The sequence below is a fragment of the Dendronephthya gigantea genome, unplaced genomic scaffold (assembly GCF_004324835.1).
Source record: "Dendronephthya gigantea isolate DGI-Jeju-01 unplaced genomic scaffold, DenGig_1.0 000000F, whole genome shotgun sequence".
Classification (NCBI taxonomy): Eukaryota; Metazoa; Cnidaria; class Anthozoa; order Malacalcyonacea; family Nephtheidae; genus Dendronephthya; species Dendronephthya gigantea.
In genome coordinates, this window is record NW_021163010.1 from 1321386 (window position 1) to 1347300 (window position 25915).

At 36.2% G+C, this 25915-nt stretch overlaps 3 protein-coding genes across 3 annotated transcripts in view; all 3 read left to right on the forward strand.

Annotated features, from left to right (window-relative positions):
- The window catches only part of LOC114532921, a 29483-nt gene extending 14245 nt beyond the window's left edge, over positions 1-15238 (forward strand). Inside the window, exons 16-46 of the mRNA XM_028554541.1 lie at positions 104-376; positions 868-1137; positions 1481-1807; positions 1936-2208; positions 2578-2844; positions 3480-3773; positions 3976-4287; positions 4369-4656; positions 4980-5264; positions 5498-5788; positions 5882-5999; positions 6638-6950; positions 7189-7261; positions 7828-7924; positions 8317-8363; positions 8500-8576; positions 8790-8877; positions 9479-9555; positions 9785-9821; positions 10090-10187; positions 10341-10460; positions 10733-10896; positions 11147-11294; positions 11700-11849; positions 12130-12217; positions 12287-12357; positions 12437-12565; positions 13120-13254; positions 13445-13599; positions 13871-14006; positions 14413-15238. Coding sequence (XP_028410342.1) covers positions 104-376; positions 868-1137; positions 1481-1807; positions 1936-2208; positions 2578-2844; positions 3480-3773; positions 3976-4287; positions 4369-4656; positions 4980-5264; positions 5498-5788; positions 5882-5999; positions 6638-6950; positions 7189-7261; positions 7828-7924; positions 8317-8363; positions 8500-8576; positions 8790-8877; positions 9479-9555; positions 9785-9821; positions 10090-10187; positions 10341-10460; positions 10733-10896; positions 11147-11294; positions 11700-11849; positions 12130-12217; positions 12287-12357; positions 12437-12565; positions 13120-13254; positions 13445-13599; positions 13871-14006; positions 14413-14592 — 5381 coding nt within the window. The 3' untranslated portion in view covers positions 14593-15238. The remainder of the gene's footprint in view (positions 1-103; positions 377-867; positions 1138-1480; positions 1808-1935; positions 2209-2577; positions 2845-3479; positions 3774-3975; positions 4288-4368; positions 4657-4979; positions 5265-5497; positions 5789-5881; positions 6000-6637; positions 6951-7188; positions 7262-7827; positions 7925-8316; positions 8364-8499; positions 8577-8789; positions 8878-9478; positions 9556-9784; positions 9822-10089; positions 10188-10340; positions 10461-10732; positions 10897-11146; positions 11295-11699; positions 11850-12129; positions 12218-12286; positions 12358-12436; positions 12566-13119; positions 13255-13444; positions 13600-13870; positions 14007-14412) is intronic.
- A 1080-nt stretch (positions 15239-16318) lies between these two features.
- On the forward strand, positions 16319-21552 carry LOC114519612 (UDP-N-acetylglucosamine transporter-like). The gene is given in 8 exon segments (XM_028539777.1): positions 16319-16441; positions 16515-16780; positions 16782-16871; positions 19849-19971; positions 20091-20280; positions 20491-20609; positions 20705-20838; positions 21214-21552. Coding segments are annotated over 8 exon segments (1065 nt in total). The 5' UTR covers positions 16319-16401; the 3' UTR covers positions 21317-21552.
- Positions 21553-22113: 561 nt separating this feature from the next.
- On the forward strand, positions 22114-25836 carry LOC114515562. The gene is made up of 9 exons (XM_028534847.1): positions 22114-22431; positions 22773-22968; positions 23367-23425; positions 23597-23773; positions 23880-24104; positions 24446-24648; positions 24855-25000; positions 25142-25594; positions 25777-25836. The coding sequence occupies exons 1-8, from the start codon at positions 22198-22200 to the stop codon at positions 25576-25578; spliced, it is 1677 nt and encodes a 558-aa protein (XP_028390648.1). The 5' UTR covers positions 22114-22197; the 3' UTR covers positions 25579-25594; positions 25777-25836.
- The last annotated feature ends 79 nt before the right edge of the window (positions 25837-25915 follow it).

Sequence of the window (25915 nt, forward strand, 5' to 3'; positions counted from 1 at the left end):
GTATACGTAATTGTGTTAAGTGATTCCCTACGGCATGAATACCTTTCCAAAAATTGTTAGCTGAGCCTAAAATGATTTCTATTCACATTTTTAATATTTTTAGTTTACCCTATTATTTTGACTCCACCGAGAAATAAAACATCTTTGCAAGATCGTAACGTACGTTTTGACTGCGAAGTTGATGGTCGACCATTTCCTCAAACATCCTGGTTGTTCAAGAACCAAACTGTCTCTACCAACCACAGCACTTTGTCCAATGGCAGCTTACTCTTATATTCTGTTCAAAATAACGCAGAATACGAAGGAAGTTATTCATGTCTTGCTAAAAATGAAGCAGGTTCAAGTAAAAAGTCAAATGCCTTCCTCACAGTCCATGGTACGTTGAGTCGTTGATTGAAATCGATGAAGTCAGTGAAACTGCATAAGACATTTTGTTCAAAACGTCAGGTTTACAAAATATTTGCATGATTAACTAAGGAAACATGTAAGAACACAAAAATTCCTTTTATATAGGAACGATATAGCAAATTGGAATTTTTTGAATATATGATATTCTGCTTGATACATAAGTTTAATTTGCCACAATTCATAAAAAAAAATTCGTAAAATGTCACGTGGGCGGGCAAACTTTTTCGCGATGGTTAGACATATACTCACGTGAGCATTATATATTGTTGAGAAGTCTGTGAAACGTTTGAAAAAATCTCTTTTCCAAATCACTACATTTCATCACCTCATACATGAACATCCAAACAGAAATATTATAAATAGTTTTCAGTATTTGTTTTATTTTTGGTCAACCTGATGATGATATGGGGTAAAAAATACTAAATTCTGATGAGAATGCTTCATGTTGTCTGTTTCTAGTTGCAACAAGAATACTGAGCATATCAGAAACTGAAGTTTATCAACTAAATGACAGCGTAATTTTAACATGCAACGTATCAGGTGATCCACGACCAAATATCGCATGGTCAAAAGGCACAAATCCTTTAGGACCTCCGAGGTTCCTCCTGTCAAATGATGACCAATCACTAACAATTGTAAATGTGACGCTGCGAGAACAAGGAACGTATTTTTGTGAGGCAAGAAATAAATATGCGACCGTCCAAAGAAATGTTACTGTCAATGTCGAAGGTATGTTTGCACGTTCGTTCATTTAATCGCAATATGCATGTTTATATTGCTATAATTAGTAATAGAATTCTTTATGCCATATATTTTTACGACATGTAAACAACTCTACAGTTAACCTGACACCGTGAGCAATAAATAGGCTATCAAAAGATTCAACAAAAAACGTGAAGATTTTAAGGAGTTGACTAAGAAAGTGATGTTTAGTACGGAATTTTTTCGTGTTCTTTTTTATCACTGTTTCCTATCTGTATTTGTATTTTTTATATCAAATAATGTTCTTAGAGTGTACTTTCTGCTGCGAAGAATACTCCATTTCTTTTGTTTTCCTTTTTCTTTCTTTTAGTCCGTCCTGAAGCAATTGTAAATGTTTCATCAGTCATAAATTTTACGAGTATTAAAGAGCAAGTAATCGTCCGTTGCGAAGGTAGAGGATATCCTACGCCAGTTGTCAGATGGTTCAGAGATGGAGGAATGGTAACTACAAACAGATCAGTGACCCCGGGTGTTTACCAGCGTATTGGTAACACTGAACCAAGTAAATTTCTTGGATGGATCTCAGCGATTCTTTATGTCAAACCAGACGCGAGTCACGCTCAGTTTGGAAACTACACTTGCAATGTAACAAAATTGAAGGATAGTCAGAAAGATCTTAAAAATGTTGAAATAGTTCGTAAGTGTTGACGTATAATTTAAGTCATGTTTATTGTTTATTATTTGTATTTGATGTCTTAATTATAGAGTTGATGACTAACGTATGCATCATCTAAGTTAATCGCCTCTATGTTTTTTTTGTTTTAGTGGTACCCAGTGTTTTTATTACTAAATCCCCCAACACAAGCACAGTTTTGCAGGGTACAAACGTCACATTTAACTGCACAGCGATTGGTGTTCCAAAACCCACTGTAACCTGGAACACGGCAGTCAGAAGGAACACGACACTGGTACCCAGTGTTTTAGGAACAAGTGTTTTAGCGTTAAAGAATGTAACTAATAAAGATGAGGGAATGTATGAATGTTCTGCTCATAATAGAGGAAGCCCTGTGAAAAGGAAAATTAAATTAATTGTCCATGGCAAGTAAAAGAATTGTTTTGTAGTTGGCCTTTTAATTCGCAAATAAGATTCTATTCTGGGTTTTAAAATGCGTATATTTTTGACGTTATACTTGTACTGATATCTGCACGGAGGCTTATTTCAGACTTTCGTCTTTCGATATCTGTATCGTCTAGACTGATATTCAACTGGTTTGAAATTTTACAAAAAAAGCTTGTCGATATGCGCGCGAGAAAAATTCTGATGGAAGAATGGTTACTATACTTGTCGTTTGAAATCCACATTTAATTTTTCAATAAGCTTAGCCGAATTTGTATGTATGCGGTAACTTTAAGGGCGGGATCGTGTAATGGTGTTGTAGTTTCACTATTTCATCTGTTTATTTATAGTTCGACCACAAATACTGCAAGACCTAAAAGACAATGACATTGAAAATGGTACTTCATATGTGCTCAACTGTAGCGCTTATGGTGACCCCAAATTGACATATTCTTGGCTTTTCAATGGCAAAAAGTCAATCCCAAATGCTGCCAAAAATAATACAAAAAGTTCTCTATACATCAATCCAGTTACGGTCGATAATGAAGGAATATATACATGTATGGTTTCAAATATTGAAGGAAATAAGACAACAACAGCGAATATTACTGTCTTTGGTAAGTTTTTCTGCGTGTATCCCTCTAAATATTTTGCTTCATGAAGTAATGAGGCAAAACAAGTATATTCAAAATTGTAAAGCCATTAAAAGTACAGAGAGTACTTGGTTAATACTTAATACATGCGGTCTCTTTTTCGTACGAATTTTATATATAATTCACCCAGTGAAGTCATCAAAATGGTAAGAAGAATGGAAAAACCTGTTCCATTGAATGAGTAGCGTTGCCATTTTGCCATTTTTTTGTGAAGTGTGTTTGGTGAAAATTTCTTTCCCATACCGCGTTTATGCATTACTACTGTTGACGTCGGTAAAAAACCCTTGAAAGCCACCTCATAATTACAGGCGACAAGTTAAATGATCGGTAATCATAAGTAGTAATTGTCGACAACTATATTTCACCTTGAGACACGATCCTCTTAAAAAAATGTAAAAAATGGGAGAAAATAAAAACAAATATTTGCCGACAAGAGATAGCTATCGACGACAACAAAAGACTCTCACCTCTTTTTTTTCACTATATGATCGAAACGAGACTTTGGTAAAATTTATAATTAAGCTGTTATATAGAAATCCAATTCAAAATGCTGGGTTACACGCCTGTCTTCCAACTAATATTATTTTTTTGCTTTATAGCACGACCCAAAATATCTAATTCTCCTGTAAATCAAACTCACAATGAGACTGAACGTGCAATATTTTCGTGCGGTGGTAGTGGAATTCCTACTCCTCGTGTTATCTGGAGGAGAAATAATCGGTCAATATCGAACTCTTCAAGGAAACTCATGAATAATGTTCATGGACCGTATAACACCATAAAATCATGGTTAAGAATAAGTAGCCTAAGTTATGCTGACAGAGGAGAATATTCCTGTGAATTGAAAAACAGAAAAGATGGAGATAGAACAACATCAGTTTTGGTTGTTCACGGTAGGATAGCAGAAAGATAAGATATATATTTTCTATTAACCATTAACTGATCAAAATTATGACGAACAGGAAGTTACTAAAGAATGGATTCAGCTTGGAGCTCACTTCTCTGTAGCAAGTCACAACTAGAAGCGAGGGGTTAAATTGCATGAAGATACATATCTACATGGTCACATTCACAATAATTTGTTATCTTTTTTAGTTCGTCCTATTGCAACAATCGCGGTTACTCCAAACACCAAACGTGTGAAGATTGAAAAACCTGTCTTGTTTACCTGCACAATTTATGGTTTCCCTCGACCTCAAGTATCATGGATGAAAAATAAAGAAGAATTGACTAGAAACAACTCGCGCTACAGTATTAGTTTTCCGCAGAGAAATATTTCAAATCTAATTTCTTGGTTTAGTTATCTCGAGATTAAAAATCTTACGCGAAATGATTCTGCGAATTACAGCTGCTTTCTAAGAAATGATGCTGGAACAGACATCGACCACGTTTCACTTGTTGTATTAGGTAACTTACATTTCTTTATTTCCATTTAGTTGCCAAGTGTTTGTTCCAATAACTTGCTTTAACGTTCATTTCAACACCTAGAACGACCTGATCCAGTCGACCTAACAGCTAAGAATATCACAGCCAGATCCGCGCTCCTACAATGGAAGGCAAATTTTCAGGGCAACAGCGATATAAAATTTTATAACCTGACGTATTTTGTCGTTGGTAGAAAGTCCGTTACAATGCTGAAAAAAAGTTTCCCATCTAACGTAATGTCATATGTGACTTCAGTGAAGCCTTACCGAAACTACACCTTTGAAATCACCGCAGAAAATGACATCGGTGTCAGTGATGTGGCTTCTACTTCCGCACAAACAAAAGAAGACAGTAAGTAAAATTCTTATTATACAAGGCGATATGTCTTTTTCGTATATATGAAAGAAGTTTAAGATTTCTGCTGCATGCATGGTAGCTAGTATTTTATTCCCAAAGACATTAATTCCGTTAATCAATCATGCAAGAGAACAAACGCCGAGTGTACTTATCTCGATTATATTCACAAATATCTTTTTTATAATTTTTTATGATTTAGGATTGTTTTTGGACTAAGTTGCCTGCTTCTTGAGGTCATCAGCTCAGCTGCGAGATCTCGCGTGCTCCAGGCAGGATTACTTCAAAGTACTTGCTAAAGTGCATTGTCTTGTTTTTAGCGCCATCTAAGCCACTGAATTTGATTGCCTATGTGACGTCAAACACAACCGTTCATTTATCATGGGAACCACCCAGTAATAGTAACGGTATCATACTAGAATACCTTGTATACTATAAGAAAACAAAAGAAAAGAACGGTAACATCTCCAATTCAACTGTTGAAACGGAATATAGGATTGACAAACTCACACCTTACACCAACTATTCATTCTGGGTTTACGCTGTGACTTCGGTCGGTAGGGGCGATAAAAGTGTAACAATATGGAACATGACTTTTGAAGGAGGTAAATTATTTATGTATTTATATTGTGATTCTTGCTTTTAGTACTGTGGAGCCGGGGTGTAGAATGATTCGGGTATAAAGGAGGGTTTACAAACCGTAGTGTAAAGTGACAAGCAAGATTTTTTAGATTCATATAAACTGATACAATTCCTCTGTTTCTGTAAGGAGAAGTGCCTTTCAAAGCAGCTTATATTCTTATGTGTATATTATCCTACGTTATATTATTAATATTAGTTCCAACGGAGCCACAAAGCGTTACGGCAGAACCGTTGAACAGCACATCAATTTCTGTAAATTGGACGAAACCTGCGAATACGTTTGGTATAATTCTCAAGTATGTCGTTTACTACCGAAAAACGACTGACAAAAATGGTTGGGAAAAAGGAAGCGTATCGGGAAATGAATATTTTGTGCGTTTGACTTCACTCGAAGTGAATACTGAATATCATATCTTGGTCCAGGCATTTACTTCTGCTGGAGGTGGAGCGAGGAGTGAAATCATAAATTCGACCACTGAAAAAGGACGTTAGTTAAATGAGAGGCCAAATTTTGTTGCTTTTTTCGCATTCCAAATGGACATACAACACCGATGTAATCTGTTTCTGATTCTTTATATAGATCCTGTATCGCCAACAAAAGTTCCGGGAACGTTTAAGCCTAGCGAAAGCAGTTTTGATTCTAAGACTATGGTAGCCTTAGAACTGCCGAAGTTCGCGGACAAGAATGGAGAAATCTCGTAAGTTTTTTAAATTACTTACAGTAATACATGCATATAACCGAAATTTATAAAAACTGCTTCTCGTGAATTTTTATTTTCCTTGTCCTTGAGACTCGTCGTCTGCCCATAAACCATGAACCATGTCATGCTTTATGAGTTTATGTCTACATTTATTCACAGGGAAGCTATTAATGCTCTTTTCCACTCATCGTAAAATCAGCTCGCTGCGAGTGTTTTCATCATTGTTTGCATGCATCTTATTAAAATAAACTGTCAAGCATCGTGATTGGACAAAATTACACGCATCGAGCTTGCGAGTTTGTTTCTGCATAGACAATCCAAAAGACATTGGATTGTCTTCTGGATTGTGTATGGTTTCTGCGATGAGTGGGTGAGAGGCTTTACCCTCTTGACTATTTATTTGTTATTTTTTCGGAATTCGTGCATGTGAGATATTTGCAAACTATAATGCATCTTGCAACTCCTCGATCTCTATGATCATAGACAATCTACAGAGACAGATGTTTTCTAGATTTTCTATGCTATATGATCTATATACAGCCTGACGTAATGAATATTTGCTGGAGTTTTTGTTAGTGCAGTCTGTATAATTACCTATACTGACAGAGATATATAAACTCTTATTTCTTGTTTAGTTTTTACATTGTTATTGTGGCAATGCTGGATGATACGAAAGAAGATACAAATGATATTTTTGATAAAAATATTCAGTTTTCGTCCGAGCAATGGAATAAACGTGAAACTGGAATTCCATATGTAGTTTTTGCATTTAAAGGCAATGTATTTGAAGAATACAAGTATTTTATTGTCGGGAATGGCGAGAAATACGACGACCCATTCCCAGAAGAAAGCGAGCCAAGAAGAAAAAGAGCTATAACGGAATACGAAAATGGTCCCCTGATATCCAGCAGGAAGTATGCAGTGGCTCTCCGAGGATACACAACAAAGGTGAATTCTCATTGCGTTTATTTCGTAGACATATTCATGTCTGCAGTCTGTTATATTTGTTTAGGACCTATTTTATTCACCAGATGCAGTGATTTTTGTATACCTTTATACAAGATTATTATTAAACAATTACTTAAATTTCCGTGTTTGGATGGCCTGATATACCTACATGCCGAAATCACTCGTTTGGTCAACTAAACAAGATCGATTTGTTTTATTCAAACTTTTACAAAATTAGGATAAATACGCCACAACCGATGCATTAGTGGTTAGTACTTCACCCGCAGACAGTGGATCTAGGACAGATGAAGGTAAGTTGAAAATAATTAATCAATACCCGGAATCAAACATAAGAAACCTGGATGTCTTTCGAATTATGTTGGTTCTTCATTTCATATATTTAACAGGCACTCTCTTTAACAGATCATTCTTCCTTTATTGAATAGCTATATACTGTAAACTATTATATTTTTACTTTATTTTTAATATGCTTCGATAGTTTTGATAAATAATTGCAAATTATTTACATAACAATAGCATTCTAAAGAACAGAACCATCATAGTCGTACTTTAAATGCCACTTTTTGAGTGATGTACAGAGTTTCCACAACTTATTTGCATATGACTGTCCTCATAGGGGGATATAGCAATGACAAAAGAGAGAAACAAACAACTTTTTAAAAATGCAGAAAATATTCTATTAAAGCAGATCCTTCCCTCCCTCTCTCCCTCTCTCCCTCCCTCCCTTCCTCGCTTATGGTTGTCAATTGCAAAGAGATTTCCTTGCATTTCGGAAACCCTGGTGATTTAAACTAGCGTAAAGTTGGAATGTATACATTCACATACGACATAGCTCTTAGACTTAATCATCGTTTAGATTCTAATCCTTTGATTTGGATCGTTCCGCTTGTCATAATATCAATTTTGGGTGCCATTTTTGTCGCTCTTTGGTTTCAGAGAAAGTGTAAAAAAAGGTACAATATTAAAAATCTTAATAAATAGTAAAGCAAATAAACAAAACAGTAAATCAACAAATTACGATCGTGAAATTTGGCGCTAAACTGTGTTTCACGTATATCTCAATCGTCATCGGCGTCAATCGAACGTTAATTGAGGTGAAGCATATTCATAACAAAAATCGTCCACTACAGTCTGTTTCATTCGTATACGAATCTTTCTGATCTCTTTCTGATGAATTATTTCTGATCTCAATCGGAAATAGAATACATATTTGGCAAATTTTTATAAATTACTTAGCTCCAGGTGCTAGCTTCTAAGCATTTCTTGGGTGAAAACGAAAATATTTGAAAATGTTTCCGTCAATGCCATGTATAAAGCATAACACATTTTTTTTAATTTTCTATAGAGACAACACCAGTCTAGATTCACCATACCATAGACATCCACCTACCGGTATGTTTTGCCTGATTTGTCATATAAATATTACTGTTTTATAATTTAGTCAGGCTCATGATTACAGGGTCACAGAGCGATCAGTATTTTTATCGCAATCTTCTGCTGTTTTTGATGTTGCACAATGTTTTTACAGGAATCATTAGTCCTATACCACTCGCTGAATTTAGATTTTACCTTCGATCAAAAGAATTTGGGGATAACGAATTCCGAGTAAGAACTTTGTCGATTTTTAGTGACAATTAGCCTAGGGAAAGTTCCTGAGCCTAGGGAAAGTTAAAGACGTTAAATACTTGCCTCGCCAAAGCGCCGCTAGCAGCTATGGTTTTTGTTAGTGAGGTTATTTCAAACTATGTCAATAATATTATATAACCATGAGTTTCTGAGTGCATGCAGCAAGCATGTACGTTTTTTCAACCTTTTTAGAGCATTCCGGCCACAGTGAGCAGAGAGACGAGCGATGCTACTTCAGACGTTAATATGTCAAAGAATCGATACAGAAACATTGTACCTTGTAAGTCTCTTAATTCTACCAATTACCAGTGTCTTCTACCGGTCTTTACGCCATAAGCATAGACCAGGGGCCGGTTGTTCGAAAGGCGTATAACTTAAACGGCGGGTAAGTTGAAAATGAAAAACAAAATATATAATAGCTTTATTTTTAATGGAAGTAGATATTAGATGCATAAGATGCAGGCTCAGTCATTCACAAGATGTATATGAGAGTATTTTTAAACTTTGGCTTATCCATCGTTTATATAAGCTAAACGCCATTCGAACAACCGGCCCCTGGACGAAAAGACTAGTTGGCTAACTTTCGGGCACAGAGCGGCAAAAAGTGCTTCAGTTGTAAAATTTACCTCGTTGAATCTTTCCTCAAGTTGCTAAAACTTTCTTGCTTCGCATGCAATGGAAAAGACAATGAAAGAAATTAGAAAGAATGACTTTATGTCAGTAAATAAAACTCCTGGACCATTTTCACTGTTGCTCTATAATCACACGTATAGCGAGTAGAACTTAGGTTTTTCTTTGTAGGTGCAACTGTAAGTTTATGGAATCATGATATGATTTTTTTAATTTATAAAAACTAATATCAATTCTCTCCATGATTAAAGATAATTACACAAGAGTACATCTTCAAAGAGAAGAAAGAGATCAAAATACAGATTACATTAACGCCAGTTTTATAAAGGTTGGACAATGCTTGCTTGACCGTTCTATTGTCTTTGAATTGTAATATAATTTCTCTTCCCACTTAATTGCAGGGCATTTTTAAGGCGTTTTGACTCTGGGGTAAAGGGAGAATCAGAAGTATTCTTTCACTAGTGGCCGTCTTCTAGTAAAGTAAACTCACCCAAAGTTGCCACTTGTCATAAGACAAGTTTAAATATTTTCTGTTAAATATTTATTTCTTCTCGTAGGGATACCGAGTTCCGTCAAAATATATCGCAACCCAAGGTTTGCTTTTTATTTCAACTAAATATTTTTCTTTCATCATGCAGTAAGGTTCTGCTAATGGAGTTTTCTTTTTATACTTTTCTTTTTCATTTGTGTTCTCATTCTTAGTACCTCGTTGTATTTAATGCTGTATTAAAGTTCGTTGATTGCTTGTAATTTTAAAAGTATCATAGCTGAAATGTTCAATATTATATTTTCAAAATCAATATCCCTGTCCATGCATGCATTATGTATGATTGACTCAATGTAGCTATATTTTTCTTATAAGGGCCGCTACCTGCCACATGTGATGACTTCTGGCAAATGGTTTGGGAGCAAGATGTAAACATCATTGTAATGCTGACAGGTTTAGAGGAAAAAGGCATTGTAAGTACATGCAGAAGTTATTTGATACAGTAAAACGGCGGTGTATGCATGACAACGGGGAAATGCAAGTTCGAAACTCTCTCATGGCAGCAATTTGTTGCTCTGAAATATTCTTTCTAGTGCCGCTATTAAGACTGTTTATTATAATAACAGGTGAAGTGTTACCAATACTGGCCTGCTAACAGTGATGAGAAACGATACGGCAAATTACAACTCAAACTAACTGGTGAAACAAAACTTGCTGATTTTACAACACGATACTTTGAAATAAAGGTACGTTCTATCACAATTTTCGAAACATAGTTCGCAAGGTGATTGAGGTTTTTTAGGCAGTTAAATTTATAGCGTGCAAGATGCTTAGCAAGAGATAATATAGCAAAGCCGAAAACGTGTCGGCATCTAACCCAACTTTAGAAGCGATTAAAAAATTTCTTTTAATTTAAAATGTGTACTTTTTCACGAATTTTAGATTTAACCCGTTCAAAAAGTTAATTAAGTAGGATTATTTATGCATGACTTTATATATATTTGTTCAATTCTTTCAGGAGATAGAGACGGGACAGGTTCGTCTCGTTCAGCATCTTCACTTCACAGCATGGCCTGATCATGGAGTCCCCAAATATCCAGGGCCGCTCCTACATTTCCATAAACGATACCGATCAGGATTGGCAGGGCAGTCAGGCCCAGAACCAGTTGTAGTTCATTGCAGGTTAGCGGTGAAGTCTTTCAAATTGATCATAGTTTAAAATAAAACTTATTTTAAAAATATTAACACTAACTAAATATTGTACTTCCCCTGCTGCCTCCTTATAAATATCAGGAATTTTCTATTGTTTGATGTCCCAAATTATTAGCTTATTTTCAATCCTAGTGCCGGCAGGCAGACAAGCCCTATATAGCATATATTTGCATGTTATTTCACACCATGGGGTAGGTAACAGGTATGGTTGGTTTTTTAGTGCTGGTGTGGGTCGAACAGGAACCTTTATTGCCGTTGATTACATATTGCATAAGTTGGATGAGGAAAAAGATGATGATCCTTCGATTGATATTCCAAATGTTGTTAGAGAGATGCGAAAACAACGTGTTTACATGGTTCAAACCGAGGTAAGTGTTTGATTTTTTTATTGTTATATCCTTCCAGTTGGAAATAATCCCATCCTTATCCAGGTACAATGAAATAGAGTTTGAGTATAAAGCCTAGATCCGCGCGCCACTGATCTTAAACATAAATATTAATAATCTCGCCCCTACTCCCTAGTTACGTAACGGTCTAGCTTCGGCCATAGTCTTTTTAATTGGATTGTTATTCTTGTATTCACGTTACTCGTATGGCTTTCTTTTTGTCAGTCTACCATCGTTGTGATATAGTGTTATTGTTTTAGTTTCTCTTGGGTTATTTATGGTCGTTCTTGTTCTCTTTTTACGTGTGTATATTTGTTGCTCTTGTGGGTGGCGGGGGTTCTGTAGTTGTTTTTTGGTTATTGGCAATTGTTTTTGTTTCGTTATTAGGCACAATACAGATTTATCCATCATGCAATCTTGGAAGCAATTTCCTTTCCTGATACGGAAAAATCGTCTACTGATATTCGTGAAAGAGCTGCTTCATTACGGGAAAATATTCCTGGCACCATAAAAACAAAAGGGAAAGAGCTTTTCGAGGTATTAGAGCCTAGAACTTTGTATTATGAGTTTTAACTATTTTGAGTTTGATACAGGATCAAGATTGCGATTCCCGGACTGATGATAGAAATAGGAAAAGGTTTTTGTTATTAGTTAATAGTTGGACAATACATACGTTAAAATTTAGAAGTTAGAATTAGGGGGGATAAGATTCTGTTAAGAATTGGTGTGTCGTAAAAAATAGTTATGCTTCTGGCTTTTGCAGCACGATTTAAAGACATTTTCAAGCAATACCTCTGCATGTTTAAAATAACTCTAGAACCTACAAAAGAGAGTCGAGCAAGAATCTTGCGAAGATGGATTTTCAAGTGATAACCAGAAGAAAAACAGATCTCAACTTCTACCTTGTAAGTATCGGGAACAAAAGAGAATATATTGTACGTTGATATTTCATCGTTTTATTTATTTTAATATAGTTGATTATAATCGGGTCCACCTGGAGGAGGTTCAAAACAGAACTGATTACATAAATGCCTCATTTATATGTGTAAGTTTAAATTAGGTAAATTTATATCGAAAATCATACCGCATACAAGCCTTAAGATTCTCGTCCTTACCATTTCCAGGGATATCAATTTGCCGAGAACTTCATTGCAACTCAACACCCAATGTCTAATACGGTGAATGATTTCTGGAGAATGATACACGAACAGAAATCCGCCGTTGTTGTAGCAATTTCGACCAGGGAAGAGTTGGTGAGTTAAAAAAATCGAGTTTCTGCAAGTACCCTTTGACCAGGAGATACATTTATCAAAATATCTGAACTGCTGTCACCTTGATTACAATTACAAAAGATACCTTGGATCAGGAGACGTTGGATCTTACCATTCCTTTTCCCTTTGGTAGATTACCAATCACCATTATTAGAGAAATTCTAATTCACCCATCTGACTACTATGGCGGGTAATTGATTTAGTGAACCCCCTCTAGTAAACCGTGCACAAATTTGTGATTTTGCAGGATTTTGCAGAACTTTGCTCATGATTTCTTTCAACAATTTTGATCGCGTCAAATACAAATGATATGATAATCGTAATTAGGCCTATCATGATCATTCTGTGTCGTCTAAGTTGATATCAAGGTGACCAAAATTTGCATAAACATACCTCAGGAGCATTTATTGTAGTAACTTCCAGACAATGGGGGGCGTGAAAGCTTTTACAGTAGTTCTTTTTTATGCAGTGTTCTATCTGAAGACACCGGCACGCTAATTCGAAAGGGCCTTATTTTACTCTTCACACTTTTTAAGAATGCGCTTGGTCCATATTGGCCAGAGGACGGTTACACTTCGTATGGACCGATTACAGTTGCTTTTGAAGAAATAAACAGAGATTTTGCTGCTTCTGGATTTACCATAAGAAATTTCAAACTGTCAGATACTCGGGTAAGTCTACTATAAGTTTTTGCACACGCAGGAAGTAGTATTCGTTACGGTCTCATGTGTTTCTTCGAGATAGCTACAGTGAAGTGCATTATTTTCAACTGCATACAGTTACACCTAGTGCAGTTTGTGTATACCTACAGACTATACCTACACGACAGTGTAACAAAGAATTATTTCTCTTTTATTTTAGGATAATGTTGGCTGTTCTTTATCAGTGACACATTTCCATTTTGATGGCTGGTCCCAAAGAGTTTTGCCTTCGACATCGTCGATGCTCTGCCTGTTAGCCGAGGTCGAGAAGGCTCAAAGATCATCTGGAAATAGGCTGGTTACAGTCCATTGCGAGTAAGTATTGACCACCCACCGTTTTACGGCAGAAAGGCCACAATAGTGGCAATAATTGATTAAACACTACTGAAATAAAAGGTTCCTAGGTTGACGCGTCTATGAGATAATACAGGCCAACTATTGCGGAGTTTGATTTCCTCAGCTAAACTATAACGAGCCAATCAAACTTCGTGTAACACCAGGCTCTTCTCATTTTACGTCTCAAGAAAGGTCTATTACTTGGTAAAAAAACAACGAAGATGTACATTGAATTTTTTTTCTTCCTCAGTAACGGAGGGGGTCGGACTGGAACATTTTGCGCCCTGGTATCTTGCATCGAACGTGTCAAAGTTGAAAACAACATCGATTTACAAATGACTCTTCGAAATCTTCAAGCACAAAGAAAGGAGATGATAGCAAATGAGGTACTTTTGTTTGTATAAAAGACTCAGCATATTATTCCTGTATGAGTGAAATATAAGTAGAGTTGAAAGGTCCATTTTTTAAATCGTCAGATCTGTCCGAACTTCATTAGGCTAGGTTTCTACTTTCTTTGCTATCAATTAGGCTTCGCTGCGCAATATAGGTTTGTTAGCAAACAAAATGTTGTAGCCTATATTGTATAGGATGTGAGATTATTTCATGCTATCATTCTATTTTTTAATACTGTCACTTCTCGTCCGTTTTTGCTTTTCACGTGTCAACTAACGATCACAGCCTGCCAGAAAAAACAATTCGCAGGCTCGACATACAGATATAGGAGGTGACATACAGAAGGTGTGAGCTATTACAGTATATGAATATGATTAATTATAATATTGGTTTTCGTAGGCACAATATATCTTCTGTTATGACGTCGTATCAGCATTTTTGACGTCATTTGATGAACAGATGTACGCCAACTTTAAAGGAAAAGACGCGAAAGCTGAAGATGAACATGATGGTGATGGTGGTGGTGATTACTCAAAAACAACTAAGGACGATAAAAATAGATTAGTCACCAACTTTTAGCTTTTAAACACAAAACATAAGTTTTTAAAGTACCTATATATAATCCGTTACAAATGGCGAGAATCGTTCAACAAGTGGTTGATTTAAACAGTAAAAATATTTAGTCTGAATTCATTCTACCAAATCATTCGTTTCCAATTATTCATGCGATTTCATTTATACTAGAAGTCAGTAGAACACTTATAGAAAAATAGAGACGCTCGTTCAAACGCGGTAGCCATTACTGACAAGTATTATTGTTGGTTCTGTTCGAACTTTTTTTTGGGTAATGTCGAGAGGTTTGGAACTAAAAAGAGATCATTGTTGCCTCGTTTGAGTGAGTCATAATATATACAATTATGTATATTAGATACATTTACATATATACATATATATAACAAGATTATCCTTGCAACTTGGTCACATTCCTCGTTCTTCCATGTAAAGCTCCCGGGTATGTCGTTCTTCTTCCACAGAAAGCACGTACAAGAATAACAAGTTTATGGAAGTGTTAAGGCTTTGCAAGGATTTAGTTTCATAGAACTACAGTATATTTTTACAATATTCCAGATCGTAGGCTTTAACTTCTTACTTAGTAAAAAGTTGTAGAGATATTTGTCTCAAAATATTTTAAATAAATTGCAGATTCAACGCGGTGGCGCAGGATTGTGGACATTTTTCCATTTTTTCAGATTTTTCTGGCTTTCAATAGGCATAGTTTTGACATGTGTATCGCACTCTGAAATACGTCGTAAAAACGGCGTATTCGACCATTATCAAGTCTGCCGGAAAACTAAGAATAATAGTTAGGGTAAATCAGTTAGGATTTTTTGCGCTTCACTCGATGCAGGTAAATTCTAAAGCCGTAAAGGTTTAAAGTGTCTTAATTTCCACTCGAAATTAAGACCCTTTAAATCTAAGAATAACAGTGTTGAACCTAAAAGGAACAGCTGTTAGTATATATTATCCACATCATAATTCATAGGCGTGTACACAGTACACATATATATTTATTGTTATTATTTTGCATAATGCCAACCTGGCAAGTGTTATCACATATATATTTATTGTTATTATTTTGCATAATGCCAACCTGGCAAGTGTTATTGTGAAACTCAGATTGCTTTAAAGCAATGTATTAGAGTATCCACAAATTGTATCCACAACTAATAATAAGTAATGAACACTGACGCGAATGAGTAATCAGTATAAAGCCACTAAAGGGATAAATTTTCATCACACAAAATCTGACCGTGTCTCAAGACACCTTAAACACCCCTGGATCCGCCCCTGTGCCCATGACGCGTAGTTTTGTAAGCACATACCACATGATAGAAACATGGTAGAAAGTGTTTAGATTTTCCATTTGCGCAAAACAACTTGATTTCTCTCAATTCAATTTCTGTTTTATTTTATTTCATCTTGTGGATGTTTTGGCCGACGTGAAAAAGCTACGGATGGATTTGAGTTTTGAATGTATTTGCGTGAACTATGTTTAATAATGATAATAAGATGATAATGTGTCTTTTTTAATAGTTGTACTCGTGTAAAACTAAACGTATTTGTACTCGTGGCGAAATAAATAATTCTTGTTTGATGATTTATTGCGTGAACCACTAACACTATTCTTTCGATAATTGAAGTATTATTCTGCATTCCTCTGTCCGATTCGTTTGCATATACAGTGTAGCATAAGTTTACATAACATATATACTTTTAACATTTTTACAAACGTGCGGCCGGGCCGAAGCCAGTGGCAGTGGAGGGAAGCGCCGAAGACCAAAGCTTTCCGACCAGTTCCGACTCTACAAACAGTAGAAATTAACCAATATGGCGGTCGTGCATTCAGGAGTTGAACGATTCGTAACAGGTATTAAATATGTTTGTTCTTAAACTCTTGACGCTAAAAATATTACTGATAACCATAGTTGTATTTTTTCTAGTCGGAATATTTCGATTTCGCCTAAAATACTTGGCTCTGGGAGTTTTAACTGTTCAAACGTCGACAATGGTTTTGGTGCTTCGCTACTCAAGAACTGTCAACAATAGGACTGGACAAGAACCTTACTTATCTTCGACCGCTGTATTTTTATCTGAAGTCCTGAAACTATTTATTTGTCTTTTTATTGTTCTTAAAGACTCAAGATTTCATCCCAAAGAGTTTTATAACGCCTTATATCAGGATGTTTTCTCTAAACCAACAGTGATACTTAAAAATGTGTGTTCCTGCATTTTTATATACCGTGCAAAATAATCTTTTGTACCTGGCACTGTCGAATTTGGATGCTGCTACTTATCAGGTTTGTTTGTATATTTGTAAAAAAATGGGGCAGATTTTGTGACATTTCAATAACTTCATGTTTCAGAAGGTGCATGGGTGCCAATCTAATGACTTTAATAGTCATCTGGGGTTGACCCCCCTGCATCACTCATCTCTAGTCTACCCCAGCGTTAATGTGACTCATCTTTATGAAATATTTGCAACTAAACCAATTGTCTCTGACAAAGCAAATAGAAGCAAATGCCTTGCTATAATAAAATATTTTTACATAACAACTGAAATTAAAAGAATGTGTTTTAAAAATGTTCCACAAATAAATCCACCATCTTTAGTATATATATTTCAATCATCAACATCTGATTTGATCTCCTCCTGAACTTTTTTAAATCCAGTCAACAGAGTGGGACATTTGTTCATAAACATTTCATATGCTTTTCTATAGAAATAAGCTTCCAAATCATCCTGCCCTTTGCTTACCAGGCGACCATCAGCTTCGTCTGTGGCGGTCTTTAGGAAGCGCACTAAATTTTTCAATAAGTCTTGGTCAGCATCTTTCTGATAACCGTAGGGGCTGATCTTATAGTAAGTGTAGAACACTGCCAGGGCAATATCAAATGAGTTGTGTGCTGGAAATGTGAGTAAATGTTGGTTATATGAGCAATTAGAAGTATTCTAATCTTAGCTGTTCACATGATCAAATAATTTTTACACAATCAAGAAATGTGTTCTGGCTTTTACTTAAAGCTTGGAGCTACCCTACATAACCCACATTCCACCACCCACATGCCACCACCCATACTCCACCACCCACACTCCACAACCCACAGTCCACCACCCACACTCCACCACCCACACTCCACCACCCACACTCCACCACTCACACTCCACAACCCCATCACTCCACCACCACACTCCACAACCCACACTCCACCACCCACACTCCACAACCATCACTCCACCACCAACACTCCACAACCCACACTCCACCACCCACACTCCACCACCCACACTCCACCACTCACACTCCACAACCCACACTCCACCACCCATACTCCACCACCCACATTCCACAACCCATACTCCACAACCCACACTCCACCACTCACACTCCACCACTCACACTCCACAACCCACACTCCACCACCCATACTCCACCACCCATATTCCACCACTGCACCTCCACAGCCCACGCTAGGTCAAGGATCTGACTCTTGAGTTACAGTGTGATTTTAGAACAGAAAAAAACGCTAAAATAAAAGTTCCAATAGGTTAGTTAAGAGCTCGCCGTGGTCAAGCTAATTGTTAAGCTTGCCTGGTTGATAACTCAGCATCACTATCATACACCCGAGTCATATGCACTCACATATCACCACAGCGTGTATAAAAAAACGCGACCACTAAATATTCATGATAAATGCTTTCTATTCGATCACAAAAGATCTGTATAATTCTAATATAATCCTAATGATATCCTTACCATTGCGATAAACTGCTATAAGAATATAATGCACCTTTCCATCAACAGCAAAATCCGTGTTTTCAACCATGCTGCTTTCCTCGTTCACCACTGTAACCGACGTCTCAAGAATATTCTGAAGTTCTTGCGACATGTTTGTCATTCTTGCAACGTCATTGATAAGGTTGAAAAGATCTATTGGGTCAATACCAAACTTTGTTGTGCAAAAAGCGTTGGTCTTTCTGTAATCGTATGCAATCGTATCTAATCGTTCTTTTATGTTCTTTGCTGCATTGCCTTCCAAGGTGCTTTCATAACTTTCCTGAAACTTTTTTATCATTGACGCCATAGCCAGGCTTACATTGACATTTTCTTGATTTTCTTTACGAGATGGGTTCTTGTAAAGGTTCTTCAGGTCTCGTTTTTTCTCCGAAGGGCTAAAATACGTCTTCAAAGCTCGCTTAAGACCCGAATCAACGAAATATTTCGTTAGATTGGCAAGCAAAGAATGATACGTATCGTTCGCAAGCAATACCAAACCTCTTATCTGCTCAACAGTACATTGTTGTTTATTTTCTGTGTCTTTGCAATATTCTTGATTGAGCAACATTGTGTATTCTTCAAACTTCTTGCTTATTATTTCTGGACCATAAATATGAAAAAGCAGAAAAAGACAAACGTACTTCCACGGAATGGATAGCATCTTTTAGCATCTTTTTGATAATACCCTGCCTTATTTTATCATTTTTATCATGTGTCTTTTGATTCGTGACAATAATGTGCGCTTTCGCAAACGTGTAGGTACTCGAGTTCGACTTTCCTTTCATCTCGAAAACGAATATTTTTTTTGTTTTTATACATAAACAGAAATTGTGCATTACGTCATGATTCTAAGTTATAGCATTCCTAAATCAGTCTATTTCTGCTTTCTTATACTATGTCAGTATAACTATAAGGCTGGATTTCCACTTGCAGAGAAAGAGTTCGCTAGCGAAATATTTGCATATTTTCTTTTGGATTTTGACAGAATAAATAAATTAGTTCAGCTGGACTGTTCTGATTTCAAAACTAAAAAAATATGCAAATATTTCGCTAGCGAACTATTTCTCTGCAACTGAAAACCCAGCCTTACTTAATATAGTAGGTAGTGCGCAGTAGATAGCTACTGAGAGTAGAACTTGACCTGAAAACGACTTTTAAATTAAGGGACCTCCTATTGATGTGATGAAGATATGGGACTAACGTCCACTAACCGTGCACCCCATGCAATAAAAACCAGGGCGCTTACACTATATATATTATAAGTGCCCTGATAAAAAACGATACAGTGTGTGCATTTCCATTCCATGCAGTGTGCAAGTTGTCCATTTCCACGAATTAGGGGAAGGAAGCAGACTACATCGTACGCAACAGTTTCAGTTATTTAAAATGATACAACCAATATCATTGTATTGGTTCATCTTTGAACGGCCATGCACGATTTCTGTAGCCGATTTTCTCTTTCTAGCGTATGTTATTTAATGAATTGATTCTCACATAGGTTACGTATCAACTCAAGATATTAACAACGGCGTTGTTCAGTGTATTACTTCTTGGAAAGCAACTTGGTAGACTGAAATGGTTATCACTAGTTATTCTAATGTTTGGAGTCACACTTGTTCAGGTATTTTCTCATCTCCTCCATTTTGGCGTGTTTATGGTCCGACGGTTAAATAAAAAAGAATGAAAATAGCAGAGGTTTGAACTGAAAATTACGTAATAAAAACTTTTTTATTGCTACAGTGGAGAGTCGAAGATGAGCGTAAACAAGTAGATGTAGAAGATAATGCCGAACAAAGAAATATTTCTAAATCCCTAGTAGGACTTGTGGCGGTGCTGTGTGCATGTTTTTCTAGTGGATTCGCCGGAGTATATTTTGAGAAAGTACTGAAAACCTCTAAATTATCTCTATGGATGAGAAATGTTCAGCTAGGTAAGGATGATAGTCACTGCACGCATCCAGTGGCCTCAAAGGGAGGTCTGGACCGCCTCACTTTCTGTTGAGAATAAATTTCTAGTTGTTTTAAACCAAGGAAAATATTCTCACCACACCACATGCAACTTGTGCATGTATTTGACGGTTGATATTATGATTTCATTCATGATTGACTTTTATTTTAAGTTATTTATCTTCTTTTTACAGCGTTATTTGGTATAATACTTGGCCTTAGTGCCGTATATATCAATGATGGAACTGCAATTCAAAAAAATGGATTTTTTCAAGGATACAATAAATATGCTTGGGCAGTTATATTTTTACAGGTATAGACAATTATTATTGATCTAAATTTTCAAGACTTTTCATCGCTAAAAGTATTACACTTTTGATAAATTTACATCTCTTCTAAATTGTGTAGGCTTTTAATGGCTTGGTTATTGCGACGGTTGTCAAGTATGCAGATAATATTTTAAAAGGTTTTGCCACATCGATATCAATCATAGTATCTTCCATTATATCATATTATTTCCTTCATGATTTTGAAGTATCAAGGTATGTTGCAAAACAGTGTATAAATTTCAATATTTTTTTCCGCCAAGGATTTTTTCACTACTCATCCCATTTATAGCTCAACGGGGCGGTATATATAGATAACTTTGTTTGAGGGATCCAAAGCGCATACGTTCTTGCAACGGAAATAGCAGTTGATGTGTAGCTACCATGTTTTTAGCCGTTCCAGTTTCGTTATTTTTGCTCCGTTTGCATGCATGCAATGGGTTCATGGATCAGACTTTTATTATGCCCTAAACTTTTGCCCCAAACACGAACTTTGCCAGTTAAAAGGTTGTTAATTTTTTCAGATATTTAGTTTCTCTTATTAACCACCTTGTGGTTCCTTGATTTGCACAAATATCTTTTTTCATTTAGACAATTTTTAGCTGGTGCGACAGCTGTTCTAGTTGCAACATACATCTATTCGAAACCTGAAAAACCTGTACCACAATCATCCCACGTTTTTAGAGAAAATTGATCATTTAACGATTTAACTGTTTAACCCCGGATCTCACCGATAGTCGACGATGTATTGTTGGTGGCAGGTGAAAAAATCAATTCTGGGTCTATGTACATTCAATTCAGGCCCGTTCCAAACGTTGAACTTTTCTTAAGTTCATTTGCATTCGATTTGGCACATGAAAAGTTCGGCGTCTGAAACATGCTTCACGTGCACGTGCACGTGCGTTGATTTATCTTAACAAACTGAGCAATCCTTAAGGTTTAACACCTTTAGGACTCTATAATTATGTAAATGTTATTTAATTTCAACAATGGAATGTATATAATCTTTAAAAAGAAGATTGAATTTTTAAATTATATTAATTTTAATTGTCTATGTGTTTTAATTAAATGCAGCAATTATCATGAGATGGTATGTATTTGGAGCGAGTATAAAATAAAAAGATATCATCACAGGTTTAGTAAAGGTGCTGTTTAATGTGATGGAATATAGTCTTAACACTTAAATGACTTAATACTGTTTGCTGTTATTGAATCATGGTTATCATGGGGTATCGAAATTTTAAATAATTTTTTGATAGGCACCAAATTTTGCCATGACATCATCCTATCCCGGGTAGCATACACTTCACGACTCTATAAGGACCACTGAATGTGCCAATTATCAGTCAAATAATGTAAAACCACGAAAAATGGCTAGGATTAATTTATATTTTAACTTGATCTAAATGTCAATGACTCAATATCGCGTACAATAGAATGTACGAATCGGGTGATTGTTTTGCTCATTGTTTGTCTATTATTAAACCACAATAGTTTGGACGCTTTTGGTTTCCAAAATAGTTTAAAGAATTTTTAAGAAAATTGTACGATATATTTTGATAAAGGAGTTTAAACATGCCGCCAAGAAAAGCTAAGAAATCTGAAGCAAAGAAACTTGTCTCAGTTTCGAGATTCAGGTGTTTACGAGTAACGAAACGTATCTCTATTCGCGAGTTTTTCAAGGCAAACGACTTGGAATTTGCAACAGGAAAAGGATTTTACCAGCTCACAAAGCCAGAAACTATCCAGGGTAATAAAGAAATTATCGTGAGAAGAAAGTCTGATGGCAAAATTGTGACTGGCGACGAGGTTTGTGGGACCATGAAACGTTATATCGTTTATCATCATCTTTATAGATGCATCTGCTGCAGAATATAGTTGCAAATTAGATGCAATTGTCTTCCAAATTATTACATTCATATTGCGATTTAAAAAACAGAGCCTTTTATAGCCTTTTAACAAATTCTGCATGTTCTATACCCCTCAGGTTCTGCATATTCCTGCCCTTGTGGTGCAGGAGAAAGGTGAAACTGCAATGCATATAACATGAATGACTATAAAATGATGACCACAAATATACAGGAGCATCTGGAGTTATCTATAGTAAATTTAGTACTTTTCTTTAACTTCTAAGTTGTTTAAAATTAAAGGTACGTGATGTCCTGGATATTCCCAAGGCAACTGCCAAGTTTAAACTAGATCGTGAAAAGCTGCAAGATTTTGATGTGTTTGTCCAGTCAACATCATACAATCGTATTTTGGTACAAGATTCGGATTTCTTGTATGATACTGGAGAATCCGACGCAAAGGATGGTGCTGGCACCCCCAGTACATCAACTGATACAGGTTACTAGTAATTTGTGTTAATCATAATCCACCATGCAAATTGTTACCAAACCAGCTAAACACATGATTCTACTTAATTTAAATTATGTTGCTGTATTTCTTCTTTTTTAATATCCTTTCCATAACAAAGAAGTCATGCAATTCATCCTGCAAAGTTTCTTTAGAAATATGTCCACTTGCTTACCTGTAGTCTAAGACAAAACACATACTCGTTAAATATTCTGATACTGCTGCACTCGATCTTCAAGCGGAAATAGCAAATATCCAAGAGGAAAGAGAACAAAAATAATGTAGGAGGAAAGAGTGTAAAGATGAAATAAAAAATTCAAGAGGAAAAAGTGCAAAGATGAAATCAAAAATACAAGTACATTTACATAATTGTAAATGTTTTCACACAGGTGCCAAAGAAAAAACCAAACCTGTGAAAAGAGGCAGAACTGCCAAAGGCGGTGGAAAGGTATTGTAATCACCACAGGTTATATATGTCATATTGATTTCCATACATACTGCCTTCTGCTCATTTATATATGGCTTGCTCTGTGTATGTAACTGAGAATTGTTTTCATTTAATTATTTTCACAATCTTCCACATTTGTCAACTATTTCATTGTATAATTACCCTTGGCAGGCTGAAGAAAAGAGTGACACAGAGAAAGTTGATGAGGCAAAAGAGGACGAGGCAGAACCATCGCCAAGTAAAAAGCCAAGACCAGCCACTGTAACCAACCCAACTGAAACATCTGGTGTTAAAGAAATTGTGTTTTCTTTTGATACAACAGGGTCCATGTATCCTTGTCTCACACAGGTGATTATTGTTAGACGAAGGTCTCGAGAATGAAAGAAATTTCTTCCACATATTCCTTTTGCTGATCAATACACCAATGCATGAGGATTATATTATTATGTTTTAGGTTCGACGTAAAGTTGCAGAGACAATAAAACGTGTTTTTCAAGACATTCCTAACATCAGGGTGGCAGTGTTTGCACATGGTGATTATCAGGACAAGGAAAGTACATACGATACGAAATGGGTAGATTTTACTACTGACGAGAATAAGCTCTGTACGTTTGTAAAGGATGTATCTGCAACATGTGGCTATGATTTTGAGGAATGTTATGAACTTGTATTAAGACAGGTACAGTATGATATTTCTTCACCAGTCAACCAGTACATAGCCGGGACCATTTCACCTCATTTCAAATTAAATACTTTTAGTTCTACAATCGCGAATTATGAATTCGTACGACATTTACCAATGCAAGCAATTTTTCCAAAAGAAACATAAATCTATTCTTGCAATTCTGCGTTTGCTAATATACTATCTTGCCTTGGATCTTGGACTCTTGGAGTTTAGAAATGATTATCGTCCAGTTATGTCCGATCAGAGCGGGAATTAATGGCGTCATTATAACTCCGGCATGTGAGATGTTTCATCACTGCATTAGCAACGCCTTTTCTCTCTTTATTATCCTTTAGGTTAGGACGGAGCTGTCGTGGAGTCCAAATTCTCAACGTGCTCTGGTAATGATCGGAGATGCACCTCCACATGGTCCCGCGTACCATCTCAATACCCTCAAAATCAACTGGAAAGATGAAGCCAAGACGTTGTATGAAGATATGAATGTTCATATTTATGCAGTCCAAGCTTTAGGGAACGCTTCCTCCACTTCATTTTACAGGTCAGAGTACATGCAGTAATCTTCATGTACTGTAGGTCAGATGTAGAGTTAAATATACATTGACTTCTTGTGAATCCCTGGCCCCTGGGTATTTAGACGCGTTACCACGATTTGGCTTTAGCCCTCTTTTTAAATGTACTATAACTATAAGTAATTCTTTTAGACATGGCAGTACTGGCAAATTTGTTTAAATATTTTTCGTGTAGTGGACTGGCGAAAATTACAAGTGGTTGGCATCTAAAGCTGGATCAATTTGCATCAATTGTGGATTTCCTGACCGCCATTTGCTACAGAGAACAGTCGATAGAGCAACTACAAGCATTTGAAGAGGAAGTAAAAAGACGCGGGAAAGGTTCGTTTCCTTCTGATCAGTTGATTGCATATTTTTACATAAAGAAACGAGGTCCTCTCTATATTCTTTGTCTTAATTCTGATCATTTATATTGTTCTACACGTGCTCAGTCATCAGTTTATCAATTTATTTCAAACACAGGTGCTGGTATGAACCGTTCATTACATGCATTGTTTGACACCCTCGCTGGTCGAGAAGTTTCAACTTATAAAGAAGCGGTATCGTGTGATCTGGTGCCAATCAGTCCTTCTCGATTTCAAATACTTGATGTAGACGAGCGTATCGATATTAAAACATTCGTTCAACGCAACAGTCTGTTATTTCGCACTGGGCGAGGTTTTTACGAATTCACGAAGGCTGAAAAGATCTCGGATAAAAAGGAGGTTGTATTGGTAGATAAGGTCTCTGGTGACATGTATACTGGGCCTGAAGCATGCAGAATGATTGGCGCTGGTGGCACGGGCAAAATTAAGCCAACTGATCTGGAGAAATGGCGGGTTTTTGTTCAAAGTACGTCATATAATCGTGTACTGATGCCAGACACGGGATTTCTCTATGAGGTTGATCCTGATCACTAAATTGGTTGTAATTCAGGTATGTACGTCTATTGCCTACTCTATTTATAGACGTCGTTTTTGCAAACGTTATAAAATTTAAAATATAATCAAATCCGTAATTCTCTATTCTCACCAACAGGGCTGTCCAATCCAGCCCCGCTTTTTTTTCAAGCAAACATTTCTTCATGCAAACACTACCACAAATATTATCTGTTGCAGATTGCCATGAAAGTCCGAATGATATTGTCGCATATAATAAGACCATGGCGTTCTTATTCCTAAACCATGTAGTAATCATAGATAAAATTTTAAATAGTCGAGTTAACATTTTGACGACAATTCAATCAGTTAATTTTTT

Bases quoted from the DNA above. Each gene is read 5' to 3' on its own strand.
- LOC114515562 (XM_028534847.1), top strand. From the start codon at position 22,198: ATGCCGCCAAGAAAAGCTAAGAAATCTGAAGCAAAGAAACTTGTCTCA. The intron at 22,969-23,366 runs GTTACTAGTAAT...GTTTTCACACAG, and splicing joins CAGTACATCAACTGATACAG to GTGCCAAAGAAAAAACCAAA. The intron at 25,001-25,141 runs GTTCGTTTCCTT...TTTCAAACACAG, and splicing joins AGTAAAAAGACGCGGGAAAG to GTGCTGGTATGAACCGTTCA.